Below are 18,184 nucleotides of genomic sequence, written 5' to 3' on the forward strand. Positions count from 1 at the left end.
GCAGGTTGCTTGGGAGCTGCCAGCACTGGTGGAAGTTAGAGCAGCCCTGAGGTTGCTCTAACTTGTCCCAGGGCCAAACTGACCTTCCCCAGAAGCCTCTGGAATAGGGAAAGTGGAAAGGTAGCATAATTCCCCTACGTGCACTAAGTGCTGCTTTGACTCACTTGGGTAACTAGCCCTTTTCATAGAATCATAGAATATCAGGGTTGGGAGGGACCTCAGGAGGTCATCTAGTCCAACCCCCTGCTCAAAGCAGGACCAATCCCCAATTAAATCATCCCAGCCAGGGCTTTGACAAGCCTGACGTTAAAAACCTCTAAGGAAGGAGATTCCACCACCTCCCTAGGTAACCCATTCCAGTGCTTCACCACCCTCCTAGAGAAAAAGTTTTTCCTAATATCCAACCTAAACCTCCCCCACTGTAACTTGAGACCATTACTCCTCATTCTGTCATCTGCTACCACTGAGAACAGTCTAGATCCATCCTCTTTGGAACCCCCTTTCAGCTAGTTGAAAGCAGCTATCAAATCCCTCCTCATTCTTCTCTTCCACAGACTAAACAATCCCAGTTCCCTCAGCCTCTCCTCATAAGTCATGTGTTCCAGTCCCCTAATCATTTTTGTTGCCCTCCGCTGGACTCTCTCCAATTTGTCCACATCCTTCTTGTAGTGTGGGGCCCAAAACTGGACACAGTACTCCAGATGAGGCCTCACCAATGTCGAATAGAGGGGAACGATCACGTCCCTCGATCTGCTGGCAATGCCCCTACTTATACATCCCAAAATGCCATTGGCCTTCTTGGCAACAATGGCACACTGTTGACTCATATCCAGCTTCTCGTCCACTGTAACCCCCAGGTCCTTTTCTGCAGAACTGCTGCCTGGCCATTCAGTCCCTAGTCTGTAGCCGTGCATGGGATTCTTCCATCCTCAGTGCAGGACTCTGCACTTGTCCTTGTTGAACCTCATCAGATTTCTTTTGGCCCAATCCTCTAATTTGTCTAGATCCCTCTGTATCCTATCCCTACTCTCCAGCATATCTGCCACTCCTCCCAGTTTAGTGTCATCTGCAAACTTGCTGAGGGTGCAATCCATGCCATCCTCCAGATCATTAATGAAGTTATTGAACAAAACCTTTTGGCTGAGGCTCTCCATGTGCTTCACAGACAATCCCTTAATTATCATGCCCCCCTGTGCAAAGATTCACCACACCTTACAGGTGGAGACCTAAGGAGGTTAAAGGCCTGATTTCTCGAGGTGGCAAAGTCAATGAGAGCGGCTGGTGCTCAGCACCTCTGAAAACCAAGCTGTAAGTGACTTGCCAGTGGTCACCCAGTGGGTCAGTGGCAGAGCTGGGATGAGGACCCAGAGCTCCGGGTCCCTAGTCATGTGCTTGAACTACCCTAGGCTGTGCAAAGCAGCAGAGTGTGGGGAACAAGCCTTCACAGGCCTGGCATGGGGGAACAGGTGGTGGGAGTGGAGGAAATTACCTAAGAGGCATATGGTGTTTCTTGCTTAAGAATTAGCGATGCAGACATCTCACGGGAATGGTGTTGATGAGACCACAGCCTAACACTGAATAAGGGAGCAGAGCAAGGTGTTTTTTGTTCTGTGGCAGAGGGCTGCTTGGGGAGCAGATTATTCTGAAGGTGGCAGCTGAATACAGAACAACTCCATTTCAGGTGCCAACTGTTGCTCCACTAGACCAGGGGTTCTCAAACTGTGGCTTGGGACCCCATTTTAATGGGGTTGCCAAGACTGGTGTTGGCCCTAGGCCCCAGCAAGTCTGAAGGACAAGCCCCACCACCCAGGGCTAAGGTTACATGCTCCCTGCCCAGGGCAGAAGCCATTGGGTTTCAGCTTTGCCCCCGCCCTGGGCAACGGGGCTCGGGCGGCAGGGCTCGGGTGGGCTCAGTCTTCGGTCCCCCCTCCTGGGCTCATGTAGTAATTTTTGTTGTCAGAAGGGGGTCATGATGCAATGAAGTTTGAGAACTGATGCACTAGACCCTCAGGTCTAATTCTGGAAAGACCCTTTCCCCACCCCTGATTCAAGTACCATTTCTGCATTTCCCATGCCCCTCCCCAACAGCAGCTCCCTGGCAGCTCCATCCTCACATTTCCCTTTTGATCTGTAAGTCTACACCACCAAGAAGTGATGGAGGCAGAAAAAGAAAGAGGTGAGATGCCTGGATACCACAGTAATGGAAGAACCCAGGCAAACAGACAAGGAGTGGGAGAGTTTCACCAGTGCTCTTACTGGGCAATTTTGCAGTTTGTAGTGGCAACGTAGCGTCCAGTATAGTGAATATTGCACCTCACAACATTGTTGGTGAAGTCGGACTCCAGCACCAGGTACTTGGGGTTCACTTGAACCTGAGAAAACAAGACAAAGACCATATCAGGAAACAGTTCCTCTGATAGTCAGTGGAGAGAGAGAGATGTAATTGTGTGTTAGACCCCTTGTGTCTAGCTTGTCTATTTAGCTTGTAAATTAGGACAAGGACTAGCTACTACTCTGTGGCTGTACAGCACCTAGTGCAACGGGGCCCAGTTCTTGGCGGGTCCCTGGGCTCTACTGTAAACACATGATAATGTACAACTAGAATTTTTTTCAGTGAAAAATGCACATTATTTATGGGGTTGGTGTGGGTGGTATTCCTTTTAGGGAAATAAACTATCATGGGCAGTTTTGCTTTTCTACTTTTATGGTTTCTTCTACAGGTAAAACACCTCCACTTTCTTCCAAGAAAACAGTTTGTCATCCTGATGCAACCATCTTGCTTCACTGTAGCAAATGGTCAAAAAAAGAAAGCTGTAAACAAAGAGAGTCAAATTCAGCACTGGTGTAATTGGGCTTAGCTTCCCTTGAACCGAATGGCATTGTGCCCACTTGTAGCAGGGCTTAATTTGGTCCTAAAAATGTGTTTGAGTATGAGTACACAGTGGCTTTCTTTCCATCTGTTCTTGGGGTTACCAGCTATTGTTTCATTTTCATACCTCTCCCCCACCCCCACTGTTACTTCTAATTGCCAATGTGTAGCTTGTGACTGGGCCCTCTGTGCAGCTGCTTCTGTCCTCAAACAAATGTCTGATCAGCCATATTATTCACATGCTTTGAGGATGGATGTTCACAACCAAGGGGACTAGCAATGGGGCCGTGGACACACACAAACCAAAATCCAGCACTAAATTCACCATGGATTTCATGAGTAACTGCCTAGCTCTATTCATGGCAATGGCCCGTACAGAGAAGCTCTACATACAGGGAAACCAACCTTTAGGATGTAATTTCCAGGCTGAACGTCTGTTATGTCAATCCACTGGCAATCAATGTCGGCATTGTAGGTGTCATAGCAACCGGGACTCAAGCCCTGACAGAAGGAAAGAGCAGTGCTCACAATTCATATGGCCCACACGGAGCCATCAGTTCATCTAGTCTGACCTCCTGCATAACACAGGGTATGGACTTTGCTTTTTATCTTTAGCATTTCTCATTTTTCCTTTTCTGTTGTTCCCTCTCTATCTTTATATAGAAATATGTTCAGGAATTACCCACACTGCTCAATTCTGTGCAGGTGGCCTGTCTAGTCTGCAACTTTTACTATTGCAAAACACATGTTTTTCTCCCAGGAGCTGTATTGCAGAGTCCATTCCATGTGGGCAAAGGAATCCAGTTCAGGTTTTTCTCCTTCCCAAGGGCTGCATGCAGAGTCCATTCCTGGTGGACACAATGATCCAGTTCAGGCATTTTGAATGCAAAGGGAACAAGCAGTCTGAGGACTGTCCAGCAAATGTAATGCCTGTGATGGCTATATGAAAATACTGGAGTGGATTGCTGTGCCCATCTGGAATAACTATTTTACTTCATTTCAGGAAAAACTGGTGCATCTGTGTTTTGCTCAGCCCGATATATCTGAGCATCAGAAAGATTCAAGTGTGGAGTACAGACTAATCCTATATACATATATACATAAAAAGCACTACCAAGTGCTCAGCCAAAGATGTTGCTGCCCTGGGTGCCCCTCCTTTCCCTGCACTGCGCAAGCCCAGGAAACAGAGGAGCCAGAACCAGGAAAGTGGGGCCTGGCTGGTACACTTTTCACCGGGGTGGACTCCGACCCTTCCCCTCCTCTCCCCCCCAAGCCAGCCCCCCACAGCCAGGCTAGCGTGGAGGGAGCCCGCCTGGGGAGCCCAGGCAGCAGCTGTGCGGAGACTGGGTCCCTCCATCTGCCCGGAGTGCGGGGGGCTGCTGAGGGCATCCCTGGCCCGTGTCCCCCACCCAGGGCAGGTGGAGGGACCCAGGCTCCGCACAGCTGCCCGCCTGGCTCTTATCATGGCCGGGCTACGATTCCGAGCCCCCCTCCCTCCTGGGCTGGAGCCAGGTTGGGGAGAGCTGCATGGGCAGCTGTGGGGAGCGTGGGTCCCTCTACCTGCCCTGGGCGGGGAGCCTGGGACACGGGCAGGGGGCTGCTTTCGCTCCCTGGCGCCCCTCTAGCTTCGCAGGGGGCGGGGTCGACCCCCCCTTTGGGGAGGGCTCCAGCGCCTGTGCCAGGAAATCAATAGGACATGCCCACCTGAGCCTGCTTGATATTCCAGAGGGAGGTGTAACCCCTGCACTGGCATGATGCCTTGAGTGAGGGAGATTCCTGACCAGGTCCAGACACTCACTAATCCCTTCCACAGCTCCCTTAGGTGACTCTTCCTGCCCACTCGCAGCTGGGTGTCCTGGGAGACTGGGATGGTCGGGGAAGAAAGCCCTGCACTAAATTGCAGCCAGAGGGTAGAGTGGCCCTGAATTCATTGGACACATCTCCTCCTCCTCTCACCTGGGTATGTGAAGTGCAGGCATAGCGCTTCAGGTTCCCAAAGTCGCAGGTGGTGTCCTCCAGGCAGAAACTAGCCTTGTGGCCCTCGGCCACCTTTCTCCCTGTGGCCGCATCTAGCAGGTCGTAGTGGCTGAACTCGTCCATGCTGTGGTAGTGCCTGGGGGAAACCCAGGGCAGAGGCATGTACCACAGCGATATTCACAGATGTATGCTGGGTGGGTGCAGGGGCACCAGAGCAGCCCAGGAGTGGGCAGGGGCAGGGAAAATGGCAGGATCCCAGATCCTCCCCACCCCACATTTAGAAAATGCTGGGGCTCTGAGCGATGGAGTGTGCGGCTTCTTGAAAGCCACCTGCTCCCACAATGCATAGGTCACAACATTAGAAGCCCAAACTTCTCTTTGCCCATGGCACTCAGTTCAGGGGTCCGTGATGATGTGGCCTGACCCTTTGGGATCAGCACAGGACACTCACTCTGAGCAGCATGGAGACAGGAGGAGGAGCTGGCAGGGAAATGGTTTTGGGTTTGTGCGGTGGGATAAATAAATATTGCAGAGAAAGGATGAAAGAAAAGAGGAGCAGAGGAAAAAAGAAAGAAGAAAAGGGTTGGAGTGAGGGAACGAGAAAATGGAGAGAGGAAAGTAAGGTGGGAATGGAGGAGGCAAGTCCATTGATCTATAGCCAGGGGTGGCTCTAATCCTCAGCATATTGACCTAGATCCCAGTTCAGCAAAACGCTGAAGCATGTACTCAAGCTACTTTACTGAACCAGAGCCTCGCCCTGAACCAGCCTGGGTGGCTCCCCATGGCTGGATACCAGCCTCTGCCCACCAAAGGAAGGTCCCCTTGGCAAGGCCCTGTCACCCAGAGATGGACTAGTAAGTTGCTGAGGAGTGCCAAGTTCTCCTCAACTTACTGGTGGCAGCTGTGCCACTCCCAGTTGTGGCGGGGGCGGTTGGGCAGGAAGTCTGCTGTGCCCTGGTTCTTCACCCGCTGCGGGAACCTCAGCAGCACCCGGATGTCGTAGTCGGTGGCCTCGGGGGTGTAGGCAGTGCTAAAGGGGTTAAAAGGAAGGAAATGGGGGAGATGGGTGAAAGTCACTTCACCCTGAAAACAGCTGGTGACATCTGAGCACTGGATGGGCTGAGGGATGGAGCTTCTACTTGGAGCAGAGGGAATTTTTTTCAGTGAATAGATTTTTTTACTGAAAAATGCATTTTATTTTATTTTTTAGCTCAGAAACTGTTCCTGAATTCAGGTTAAAGCTGATGTATCCCTTCTGGGTTTGATTTTAAGTCAAAACTTTTCGTTTCAGCTATTCAGTTTGAAGCAGCATTTTCTTTACCAATGTGGCTGGTTAAAAAAAACAAAGGGGTGGTGGTGGTGAAAACACACAAAGTTGGCTGAATCAGAACACAAAACTTGAAAGCAGATTACCGGTAATTTCAAAACAACTGCAACATTCCAAAATTAGATTTTCCAAGTTTTTGATTTAATGAAATGTTTTGAAAAACATGGTTTTTGTTTTAATTGAACCCGCCTTTTCCTCAGCCAAACCAAAAAATTCATTATTTGCTCAGTTCAGCTTGTCATTACCTGCCCCTGGGAGGGAGGGTGGGGAAAGGGAAGGGAAAGGCTCTGCTACCCCATTGGAGGAGAAGGGTTATACAGAGCGTGACAAGGCTGAGGCATCAATTGCTTAATTGTTGGGTTTAAGTGGTGCTAAGAGTCCAGCTGAGAACAGCTGCCCAGCTCCAAGTGGGCCCTTCACACAAAGTTCATTTTGAGCACAGGAACTGATTGCAATTCTATGTGCGCTCTAAACTTTACAGTGCAGGGAAGCTGAGATGAGTCATTGCAAGGGGAACAAAAATACATCACGTAAAATAACCCAGCCCCTCATTAAGATATGAGCCGCATCTGCTAATACTGTGCATTCCAAGGCACATCTGCTTAATTAAGGCCAGATTCTGATACCCTTACTCCTGTCGAACATCACCTTACTACACTGGTGTTAATGGCACTATGTACAGAGTAAGATACTACCCAATGTGAGCAGCAGTATCAGAATCCGGTCCTTACCAAGCAAAGGCAATGTTTCATTATATTCAGCACAGCACTGCCTTAAGCAGCTACAGAAATGCCAAGTAAATTCCAGAGACTATTAGTGATGGTGGCATCTATCTATCTATCTATCTATCTATCTATCTATCTATCTATGCATCCGATGAAGTGAGCTGTAGCTCATGAAAGCTTATGTTCAAATAAATTTGTTAGTCTCTAAGGTGCCACAAGTCCTCCTGTTCTTTTTGCGAATACAGACTAACACGGCTGCTACTCTGAAACCTCTAATTTAATAGAATATCAATCACCAATATATTCAGTGTATGAACTAGAAAGAACAGTTACACGAATCTTCACATTCCATTGTATCCACAGTGAATGAAGGTAGATTTTCATGGGCACAAATGATTTTTTCTATTAAAAACGGTTTTCATTGAAATTTTTTGTCCCTTCTCAGAAATCTGGACATGTGCAGAAAAGGGCTGTACAACAGTAAAACAACAATCCTCAGATTCATTCTCTCCTAGACTTCCTGTTTAGTGCTTTTGCTGGCCAAATTTGCGCACCTCTGAGTAAACACCGGAAGCTTTCCAAATTCAACCAGATTTTTGGCTGGCCCATCATTAATACCAAGGTAGCGACAACAGTATCATGAACTCCAAACATTCAAAAATCATGAGTTGGGCATTCTAAAATCATGAGATTGTTTAAAAATCATGACATTGAAAAAATTGGATTATTTTTCTTTGCCTTCAGGTTTCTGAGCCTTTAAGATTAATGTTTTCAAGCTTTTCTCTGCAACCACAAGGGTTAGAAACTTCTTTTGTAAAGGAAAGTTCAGATTTTCCCCTAATCTCCTGACTCCAGGAACTGGGGCTTCAGGGAGAACCCCAAATAGTACAATACTCATGATATAATCACAAGAGTTGGCAACATGGAGTCACCCATCTCCTTACCTGGCGAGGCACTTTTCCTCAGCGGCACAGCGGAGAGAATAGAGGTGAGCTCTCTGGATGTAGGTGGAGGCCTGGACATAGTTTGGATCAGGTACTAAGTCAGGGAGGCCTGTAAAAGATAGAGATGCAGCCTGAGAAAAGCCTGAAAATACATCAGCCACTTAAAGACTAACGGGAGCTGCTCGCTATGTGCGTCTGATACAGCAGTATTCTCAGACTTGGAGGCAGCTGCTCCTAATCTCATTGGGAAGGCTTGCCTTGGTGACTGCCATGTTTTTTTAATTTCAGCTAAAGATGGAAAATCCTCTTCACTTCCCCCCTCCCACCTCCGTTTCATTGGCAAATCAAACTCTTACATTTTCAAAGGCAGCCTGCTTCATCCAGCCTCCTGGAACTGATTATATGAAAGATTCCATTGGCTGGGTTACCCATCAGATTTGCAGTGGATTGTGGCTTCTTTTTCCTTCCAAACCAGCAGAGATAGCAATTACCTTAGTACCAACCTGGCTGGGAGACAGCACCAGAAATGAGTTCTTCCTATTTAATTATTTATTTTTAAAGTGAATTTAGTGGGCATGAAAGATTAACAGCCTTGGTAACATGCCAGGGAATCCACAGACAAGTGATAGCACAGAAATCAGTAATGGAAGCTTTTGATCTATTCACTCCTTTTGGCTAGACCATACCACCTCTCTGGGTGGTTTACCAGGAATCTGAAAAGGAAAAGAGGCTGCCAAGATGCTGTGCATTCTAGATCTGGGTGCTGTGATGGTTACAGGTGGTACTGACAGGGCTTTTCCAGGGAACTAATGCGCTCTGCATTAGACAATCTGATTGCTTAAATTTTCTCTCAATGTTCCACTGAACTCAGAATGTGTCATACTCAGAAAGGGGAGGGCATAATCTTGGCCCCAGGGATTTCACTAGGACATTACAAACACAAGTTTCAGGAATTCTGATAAGGGAAAGGATCTGGGGATAGGCTTGTGGTGAAACACACTTGGGCAATATACAAAACTTGGTGGCAGAATGCTAACATAACTTACACTGATTAAACTTTATAGTGTAGACATGGCCTGTGAAACCAACATCTCACAAGCTGGATACTGGGACTTAGTGAGAGGAGAATGATCATTACAACTCTACAAAAGGGCTAGTCAAGGATGTTGCTGCCTTGCTGGAGTATGGGGCACCGTAACTCTAGTTGAGATATAACGGGAGAGAGATTAATATTTGGCAAAAGTATAGAAGGTGGCAAATAGGGAGCTAATCTAGTTATGAGAAGAGGTGAAGGGCCAATATTTACCTTCCTTCGCACTGAAAGGGGTGTATGATGCAGGTAAGCAACTGATTTCATGTTCTTTCCACAGGTACTAATGCGGAGAGAGAACTAGATGATACATCTGAGGGAAGGGAACAGAAGGAGACTCTGCCGATTGGAAGGCATGAGATGCACTGTCTTAGGGATGGGGGTTCCATGACCACCGCTCCCAAGAGAAGGAGGTGGGTGGTGGTGGTCGGGGAATCTCTCCTCAGGGGGACTGAGTCATCTATCTGCCACCCCGATCGGGAAAACCGAGAAGTCTGCTGCTTGCCAGGAGCTAGGATTCACGATGAGACAGAGAGACTGCCGAGACTCATCAAGCCCTCGGATTGCTACCCCTTCCAGCTTCTCCACGTGGGCACCAATGATACTGCCAAGAATGACCTTGAGCAGATCACTGCAGACAACGTGGCTCTGGGAAGAAGGATAAAGGAGTTTGAGGGGCAAGTGGTGTTCTCGTCCATCCTCCCCGTGGAAGGAAAAGACCTGGGTAGAGACCGTCGAATCGTGGAAGTCAACGAATGGCTACGCAGGTGGTGTCAGAGAGAAGGCTTTGGATTCTTTGACCATGGGATGGTGTTCCAAGAAGGAGGAGTGCTAGGCAGAGAAGGGCTCCACCTAACAAAGAGCCGGAAGAGAATCTTGGCAAGCAGCCTGGCTAACCTAGTGAGGAGGGTTATAAACTAGGTTCACCAGGAGAAGGAGACCAAAGCCTGGAGGTAAGTGGGAACGTGGGATACCGGGAGGAAGCATGAGCAGGAGAGTGCGAGAGGGGAGGGCTCCTGCCTCATACTAAGAAAGCAGGACAAACAGCAAGTTATCTCAAGTGCCTATACACAAATGCAAGAAGCCTGGGAAACAAGCAGGGAGAACTGGAAGTCCTGGCACAGTCAAGGAATTATGATGTGATTGGAATAACAGAGACTTGGTGGGATAAGTCACATGACTGGAGTACTGTCATGGATGGATATAAACTGTTCCGGAAGGACAGGAAGGGCAGAAAAGGTGGGGGAGTTGCATTGTATGTAAGAGAGCAGTATGACTGCTCAGAACTCCGGTATGAAACTGCAGAAAAAACTGAGAGTCTCTGGATTAAGTATAGAAGTGTGAGCAACAAGGGTGATGTTGTGGTGGGAGTCTGCTATAGACCACCGGACCAGGGGGATGAGGTGGACGAGGCTTTCTTTTGGCAACTAACGGAAGTTACTAGATTGCAAGCCCCGGTTCTCATGGGAGACTTCAATCACCCTGATATCTGCTGGAAGAGCAATACAGCGGTGCACAGACAATCCAGGAAGTTTTTGGAAAGTGTAGGGGACAATGTCCTGTTGCAAGTGCTGGAGGAACCAACTAGGGGCAGAGCTCTTCTTGACCTGCTGCTCACAAACCGGGAAGAATTAGTAGGGGAAGCAAAAGTGGATGGGAACCTGGGAGGCAGTGACCATGAAATGGTCGAGTTCAGGATCCTGACACAAGGAAGAAAGGAGAGCAGCAGAATACGGACCCTGGACTTCAGAAAAGCAGACTTTGACTCCCTCAGGGAATTGATGGGCAGGATCCCCTGGGAGAATAACATGAGGGGGAAAGGAGTCCAGGAGAGCTGGCTGTATTTTAAAGAATCCTTATTGAGGTTACAGGGACAAACCATCCCGAAGTGTAGAAAGAATAGTAAATATGGCAGGTGACCAGCTTGGCTTCACAGTGAAATCCTTGCTGATCTTAAACACAAAAAGGAAGCTTACGAGAAGTGGAAGATTGGACAAATGACCAGGGAAGAGTATAAAAATATTGCTCGGGCATGCAGGAGTGAAATCAGGAATGCCAAATCACACCTGGAGTTGCAGCTAGCAAGAGATGTTAAGAGTAACAAGAAGGGTTTCTTCAGGTATGTTCGCAACAAGAAGAAAGTCAAGGAAAGTGTGAGCCCCTTACTGAATGAGGGAGGCAACCTAGTGACAGAGGATGTGGAAAAAGCGAATGTACTCAATGCTTTTTTTGCCCCTGTCTTCACGAACAAGGTCAGCTCCCAGACTACTGCACTGGGCTGCACAGCATGGGGAGGAGGTGACCAGCCCTCTGTGGAGAAAGAAGTGGTTTGGGACTATTTAGAAAAGCTGGACGAGCACAAGTCCATGGGGCCGAATGCACTGCATCCAAGAGTGCTAAAGGAGTTGGCGGATGTCATTGCAGAGCCATTGGCCATTATCTTTGAAAACTCATGGCGATCGGGGGAGGTCCCAGACGGCTGGAAAAAGGCTAATGTAGTGCCCATCTTTAAAGAAGGGAAGAAGGAGGATCCTGGGAACTACAGGCCAGTCAGCCTCACCTCAGTCCCTGGAAAAATCATGGAGCAGATCCTCAAGGAATCAATTCTGAAGCACTTAGAGGAGAGGAAAGTGATCAGGAACAGTCAGCATGGATTCACCAAGGGCAAGTCATGCTTGACTAATCTAATTGCCTTCTATGATGAGATAACTGGCTCTGTGGATGAGGGGAAAGCAGTGGACGTGTTCTTCCTTGACTTTAGCAAAGCTTTTGGCACGGTCTCCCACAGTATTCTTGCCAGCAAGTTAAAGAAGTATGGGCTGGATGAATGGACGATAAGGTGGATAGAAAGCTGGCTAGATTGTCGGACTCAACGGGTAGTGATCAATGGCTCCATGTCTAGTTGGCAGCCGGTATCAAGTGGAGTGCCCCAAGGGTCGGTCCTGGGGCTGGTTTTGTTCAATATCTTCATTAATGATCTGAAGGAATTGTGTGGATTGCACCCTCAGCAAGTTTGCAGATGACACTAAACTGGGAGGAGAGGTAGATACACTGGAGGGAGGGATAGCTCAGTGGTTTGAGCATTGGCCTGCTAAACCCCGTGTTGTGGGTTCAATCCTTGAGGGGGCCATTTAGGGATCTGGGGCAAAAATTGGGGATTGGTTCTGCTTTGAGCAGGGGGTTGGACTAGATGACCTCCTGAGGTCCCTTCCAACCCTGAGATTCTATGATTCTATGAGGGTAGGGATGGGATACAGAGGGACCTAGACAAATTGGAGGATTGGGCCAAAAGAAATCTGATGAGGTTCAACAAGGACAAGTGCAGAGTCCTGCACTTAGGACGGACGAATCCCATGCACCGCTATGGACTAGGGACCGAATGTCTAGGCAGCAGTTCTGCAGAAAAGGACCTTAGGGTTCTAAAAAGAAAAGGAGTACTTGTGGCACCTTAGAGACTAACCAATTTATTTGAGCATAAGCTTTCGTGAGCTACAGCTCACTTCATTGGATGCATACTGTGGAAAGTACAGAAGATGTTTTTATACACACAAACCATGAAAAAATGGGTGATTATCACTAGAAAAGGTTTTCTCTCCCCCCACCGCACTCTCCTGCTGGTAATAGCTTATGTAAAGTGATCACTCTCCTTACAATGTGTATGATAATCAAGGTGGGCCATTTCCAGCACAAATCCAGGTTTTCTCCCCCCCCCAACACCCCTCCCCAAAAAAACCCCACTCTCCTGTTGGTAATAGCTTATCTAAAGTGATCACTCTCCTTACAATGTGTATGATAATCAAGGTGGGCCATTTCCAGCATAAATCCAGGGTTTAACAAGAACGTCTGCGGGGAGGGGGGAGGAATAAACAAGGGGAAATAGGTTACACTGCATAATGACTTAGCCACTCCCAGTCTCTATTCAAGCCTAAGTTAACTGTGTCCAATTTGCAAATGAATTCCAATTCAGCAGTCTCTCGCTGGAGTCTGGATTTGAAGTTTTTCTGTTGTAATATCGCAACTTTCATGTCTGTAATCGCGTGACCAGAGAGATTGAAGTGTTCTCCGACTGGTTTATGAATGTTATAATTCTTGACATCTGATTTGTGTCCATTTATTCTTTTACGTAGAGACTGTCCAGTTTGACCAATGTACATGGCAGAGGGGCATTGCTGGCACATGATGGCATATATCACATTGGTAGATGTGCAGGTGAACGAGCCTCTGATAGTGTGGCTGATGTTATTAGGCCCTGTGATGGTGTCCCCTGAATAGATATGTGGGCACAGTTGACAACGGGCTTTGTTGCAAGGATAGGTTCCTGGATTAGTGGTTCTGTTGTGTGGTATGTGGTTGCTGGTGAGTATTCGCTTCAGGTTGGGGGGCTGTCTGTAGGCAAGGACTGGCCTGTCTCCCAAGATTTGTGAGAGTGATGGGTCGTCCTTCAGGATAGGTTGTAGATCCTTGATAATGCGTTGGAGGGGTTTTAGTTGGGGGCTGAAGGTGACGGCTAGTGGAGTTCTGTTATTTTCTTTGTTAGGCCTGTCCTGTAGTAGGTGACTTCTGGGAACTCTTCTGGCTCTATCCATCTGTTTCTTCACTTCCGCAGGTGGGTATTGTAGTTGTAAGAATGCTTGATAGAGATCTTGTAGGTGTTTGTCTCTGTCTGAGGGGTTGGAGCAAATGCGGTTGTATCGCAGAGCTTGGCTGTAGACGATGGATCGTGTGGTGTGGTCAGGGTGAAAGCTGGAGGCATGTAGGTAGGAATAGCGGTCAGTAGGTTTCTGGTATAGGGTGGTGTTTATGTGACCATCGTTTATTAGCACTGTAGTGTCCAGGAAGTGGATCTCTTGTGTGGACTGGACCAGGCTGAGGTTGATGGTGGGATGGAAATTGTTGAAATCATGGTGGAATTCCCCAAGAGCTTCTTTTCCATGGGTCCAGATGATGAAGATGTCATCAATATAGCGCAAGTAGGGTAGGGGCGTTAGGGGACGAGAGCTGAGGAAGCGTTGTTCTAAGTCAGCCATAAAAATGTTGGCATACTGTGGGGCCATGAGGGTACCCATAGCAGTGCCGCTGATTTGAAGGTATACATTGTCCCCAAATGTAAAATAGTTATGGGTAAGGACAAAGTTACAAAGTTCAGCCACCAGGTTAGCCGTGACATTATCGGGGATAGTGTTCTTGACGGCTTGTAGTCCATCTTTGTGTGGAATGTTGGTGTAGAGGGCTTCTACATCCATAGTGGCCAGGATGGTGTTATCAGGAAGATCACCGATGGATTGTAGTTTCCTCACGAAGTCAGTGGTGTCTCGAAGGTAGCTGGGAGTGCTGGTAGCATAGGGCCTGAGGAGGGAGTCTACATAGCCAGACAATCCTGCTGTCAGAGTGCCAATGCCTGAGATGATGGGGCACCCAGGATTTCCAGGTTTATGGATCTTGGCTATGTAGACTCCCTCCTCAGGCCCTACGCTACCAGCACTCCCCCCCCTTCCCCCCCTTCCTCAGACGTTCTTGTTAAACCCTGGATTTGTGCGGGAAATGGCCACCTTGATTATCATACACATTGTAAGGAGAGTGATCACTTTACATAAGCTATTACCAGCAGGAGAGTGGGGTTTTTTTGGGGAGGGGTGTTGGGGGGGGAGAAAACCTGGATTTGTGCTGGAAATGGCCCACCTTGATTATCATACACATTGTAAGGAGAGTGATCACTTTACATAAGCTATTACCAGCAGGAGAGTGCGGTGGGGGGAGAGAAAACCTTTTGTAGTGATAATCACCCATTTTTTCATGGTTTGTGTGTATAAAAATGTCTTCCATACTTTCCACAGTATGCATCCGATGAAGTGAGCTGTAGCTCACGAAATGCTCAAATTTATGCTCAAATAAATTGGTTAGTCTCTGAGGTGCCACAAGTACTCCTTTTCTTTTTGCAAATACAGACTAACACGGCTGTTACTCTGAAACCTAAGGGTTCTAGTGGACGAGAAGCTGGATATGAGTCAACAGTGTGCCGTTGTTGCCAAGAAGACCAATGGCATTTTGGGATGTATAAGTAGGGGCATTGCCAGCAGATCGAGGGACGTGATCGTTCTCCTCTATTCGACATTGGTGAGGCCTCATCTGGAGTACTGTGTCCAGTTTTGGGCCCCACACTACAAGAAGGATGTGGACAAATTGGAGAGAGTCCAGCGGAGGGCAACAAAAATGATTAGGGGACTGGAACACATGACTTATGAGGAGAGGCTGAGGGAACTGGGATTGTTTAGTCTGTGGAAGAGAAGAATGAGGGGGGATTTGATAGCTGCTTTCAACTAGCTGAAAGGGGGTTCCAAAGAGGATGGATCTAGACTGTTCTCAGTGGTAGCAGATGACAGAATGAGGAGTAATGGTCTCAAGTTGCAGTGGGGGAGGTTTAGGTTGGATATTAGGAAAAACTTTTTCACTAGGAGGGTGGTGAAATACTGGAATGCGTTACCTAGGGAGGTGGTGTGTCATAAATATAAAGGGAAGGGTAAACCCCTTTAAAATCCCTCCTGGCCAGAGGAAAAATCCTCTCACCTGTAAAGGGTTAAGAAGCTAGGATAAACTCGCTGGCACCTGAACCAAATGACCAATGAGGAGACAAGATACTTTCAAAAGCTGGGAGGCGGGAGAAAAACAAAGGGTCTGTGTCTGTCTGTGTGATGCTTTTGCCGGGGACAGAACAGGAATGGAGTCTTAGAATTTAGTAAGCAATCTAGCTAAATATGCGTTAGATTATGATTTCTTTAAATGGCTGAGAAATTAAGCTGTGCTGAATAGAATGGATATTCCTGTCTGTGTGTCTTTTTGTAACCTAAGATTTTGCATAGAGGGATTCTCTATGTTTTGAATCTAATTACCCTGTGAGGTATTTACCATCCTGATTTTACAGAGGTGATTCTTTTTATTGTTACTTCTTTTTTACTGTTTATTCTATTAAAATTCTTCTTGTAAGACCTGAATGCTTTTTTCATTGTTCTTAAGATCCAAGGGTTTGGGTCTGTGGTCACCTATGCAAATTGGTGAGGATTTTTACCAAACCTTCCCCAGGAAGTGGGGTGCAAGGGTTGGGAGGATTTTGGGGGGAAAGACGTTTCCAAACAATGCTTTCCTAATAAAATAAACCCAGATAAACATTTGGTGGTGGCAGTGGAAGTCCAAGGGCAAAGGGTAAAATAGTTTGTACCTTGGGGAAGTTTTAACCTAAGCTGGTAAAAGTAAGCTTAGGAGGTTTTCATGCAGGTCCCCACATCTGTACCCTAGAGTTCAGAGTGGGGAAGGAACCTTGACATGGTGGAATCTCCTTCCTTCGAAGTTTTTAAGGTCAGGCTTGACAAAGCCCTGGCTGGGATGATTTAGTTGTGGATTGGTTATGCTTTGAGCAGGGGGTTGGACTAGATGACCTCCTGAGGTTCCTTCCAACCCTGATATTCTATGATTCTATGTTTCCACAGCTAAACAGGAAAGAGAAGGTGGTGCCATAGGTGCTGACTCCGTGGGTGCTGCAGGGCTGGAGCACCCACGGAAAAAGATTAGTGGATGCTTAGCACTCAACGGCAGCTAGCTCCTCCCCTTCACCTCCCACCCAGTGCCTCCCACGTGCTGAAGATCAGCTGTTCCATGGCGTGCAGGAGGTGCTGGGCGGAGCGGGAGGAGCAGGGATGGGAAGAGGCAGTGGTCGGGTGGCAGTGGGGGCATGGGGAAAGTGGTGGAGTGGGGCGGGGCTTGGGGTGGAGCAGGGGTTGGGGTGGAGCAGGGGTTGAGCACCTCCAGGGCAAGGAGGAAGCCAGAGCCTGTGGGTGGTGCCATCAAAAGGTCAATTGCAGAAATCAGAGCTGCAAAGTCTCTAGGTGGCCAGCCAATGCAGGCTACTCCTGCATTTTTAAGTATATCAGAAGCAGGAAGCCTGCTAAACAACATGTGGGTCTACTGGATGATTGAGATGCTAAAGGAGCACTCAAGGACAATAAGGTCATTGCGGAGAAACTAAATGAATTCTTTGCTTCAGTCTTCATGGCTGAGGATGTGAGGGAGATTCCCAAACCTGAGCCATTCTTTTTAGGTGACAGAGCTGAGGAACTGTTCCATATTGAGGTGTCATTAGAGGAGATTTTGGAAGAAACTGATAAATTAAATAGTAATAAGTCACCAGGACCAGATGGCATTCACCCAAGAGTTCTGAAGGAACTCATATGTGAAATTGCAGAACTTCTAACTGTGGTATGCAAACTTTAAATCATTTAAATCAGCTTCCATACCAAATGACTGGAGGATAGATAATGTGACATCATTTTTTTAAAAGAGCTCCAGAGGTGATCCAAGCAATTACAGCCTGACTTCAGTACCGGGCAAACTGGTTGAAACTATCGTAAAGAACAAAACTGTCGGCCACATAGATGAACATAATTTGTTGTGGAAGAGTTCACATGGTTTTTGTAAAGGGAAATCATGCCTCACCAATCTATTAGAATTCTTTGAGGGGATCAACAAGCATGTGGACAGGGGGGATCCAGTGGATATAGTTTACTTAGATTTTCAGAAAGTCTTTGACAAGGTCCCTGACCAAAGGCTCTTAAGCAAAGTAAGCTGTCATGGGATAAGAGGGAAGGTCCTCTCATGGAATGGTAACTGGTTAAAAGATAGGAAACAAAGGGTAGGAATAAATAGTCAGTTTTCAGAATGGAGAGAGGTAAATAGTAGTGTCCCCCAGGGGTGTGTACTGGGACCAGTCCTATTTAACATATTCATAAATGATCTGGAAAAAGGGGTAAACATTGAAGTGGCAAAATTTGCAGATGATACAAAACTACTCAAGATAGTTAAGCCCAAAGCAGACTGAAAGAGTTACAAAAGGATCTCACAAAACTAGGTGACTGGGCAACAAAATGGCAGATGAAATTCAATGTTGATAAGTGCAAAGTAATTCATGTTGGAAAACATAATCCCAACTATACGTATAAAATGATGGGGGTCTAAATTTGTTGTTACCATTCAAGAAAGAGATCTTGGAGTTATTGTGGATAGTTCTCTAAAATGTGCAGCAGCAGTCAAAAAAGCTAACAGAATGTTGGAAATCATTTAGAAAAGGATAGATAATAAGACAGAAAATATCATATTGCCTCTATATAAATCCATGATGTGCCCACATTTTGAACACTGTGTGCAGATGTGGTCGTCCCATCTCAAAAAAGATATATTGGAATGGAAAAGGTTCAGAAAAAGGCA

At 47.2% G+C, this 18,184-nt stretch overlaps 1 protein-coding gene across 1 annotated transcript in view; it reads right to left on the reverse strand.

Annotated features, from left to right (window-relative positions):
- The window catches only part of LOXL1 (lysyl oxidase like 1), a 43,509-nt gene that overhangs the window by 4,542 nt on the left and 20,783 nt on the right, over positions 1-18,184 (reverse strand). Inside the window, exons 2-6 of the mRNA XM_074965858.1 lie at positions 7,843-7,951; positions 5,739-5,876; positions 4,826-4,982; positions 3,275-3,370; positions 2,257-2,372 (exon numbers count right to left, since the gene is read on the reverse strand). Coding sequence (XP_074821959.1) covers positions 2,257-2,372; positions 3,275-3,370; positions 4,826-4,982; positions 5,739-5,876; positions 7,843-7,951 — 616 coding nt within the window. The remainder of the gene's footprint in view (positions 1-2,256; positions 2,373-3,274; positions 3,371-4,825; positions 4,983-5,738; positions 5,877-7,842; positions 7,952-18,184) is intronic.

Source organism: Natator depressus, chromosome 10 (genome assembly GCF_965152275.1).
Source record: "Natator depressus isolate rNatDep1 chromosome 10, rNatDep2.hap1, whole genome shotgun sequence".
NCBI lineage: Eukaryota > Metazoa > Chordata > Testudines > Cheloniidae > Natator > Natator depressus.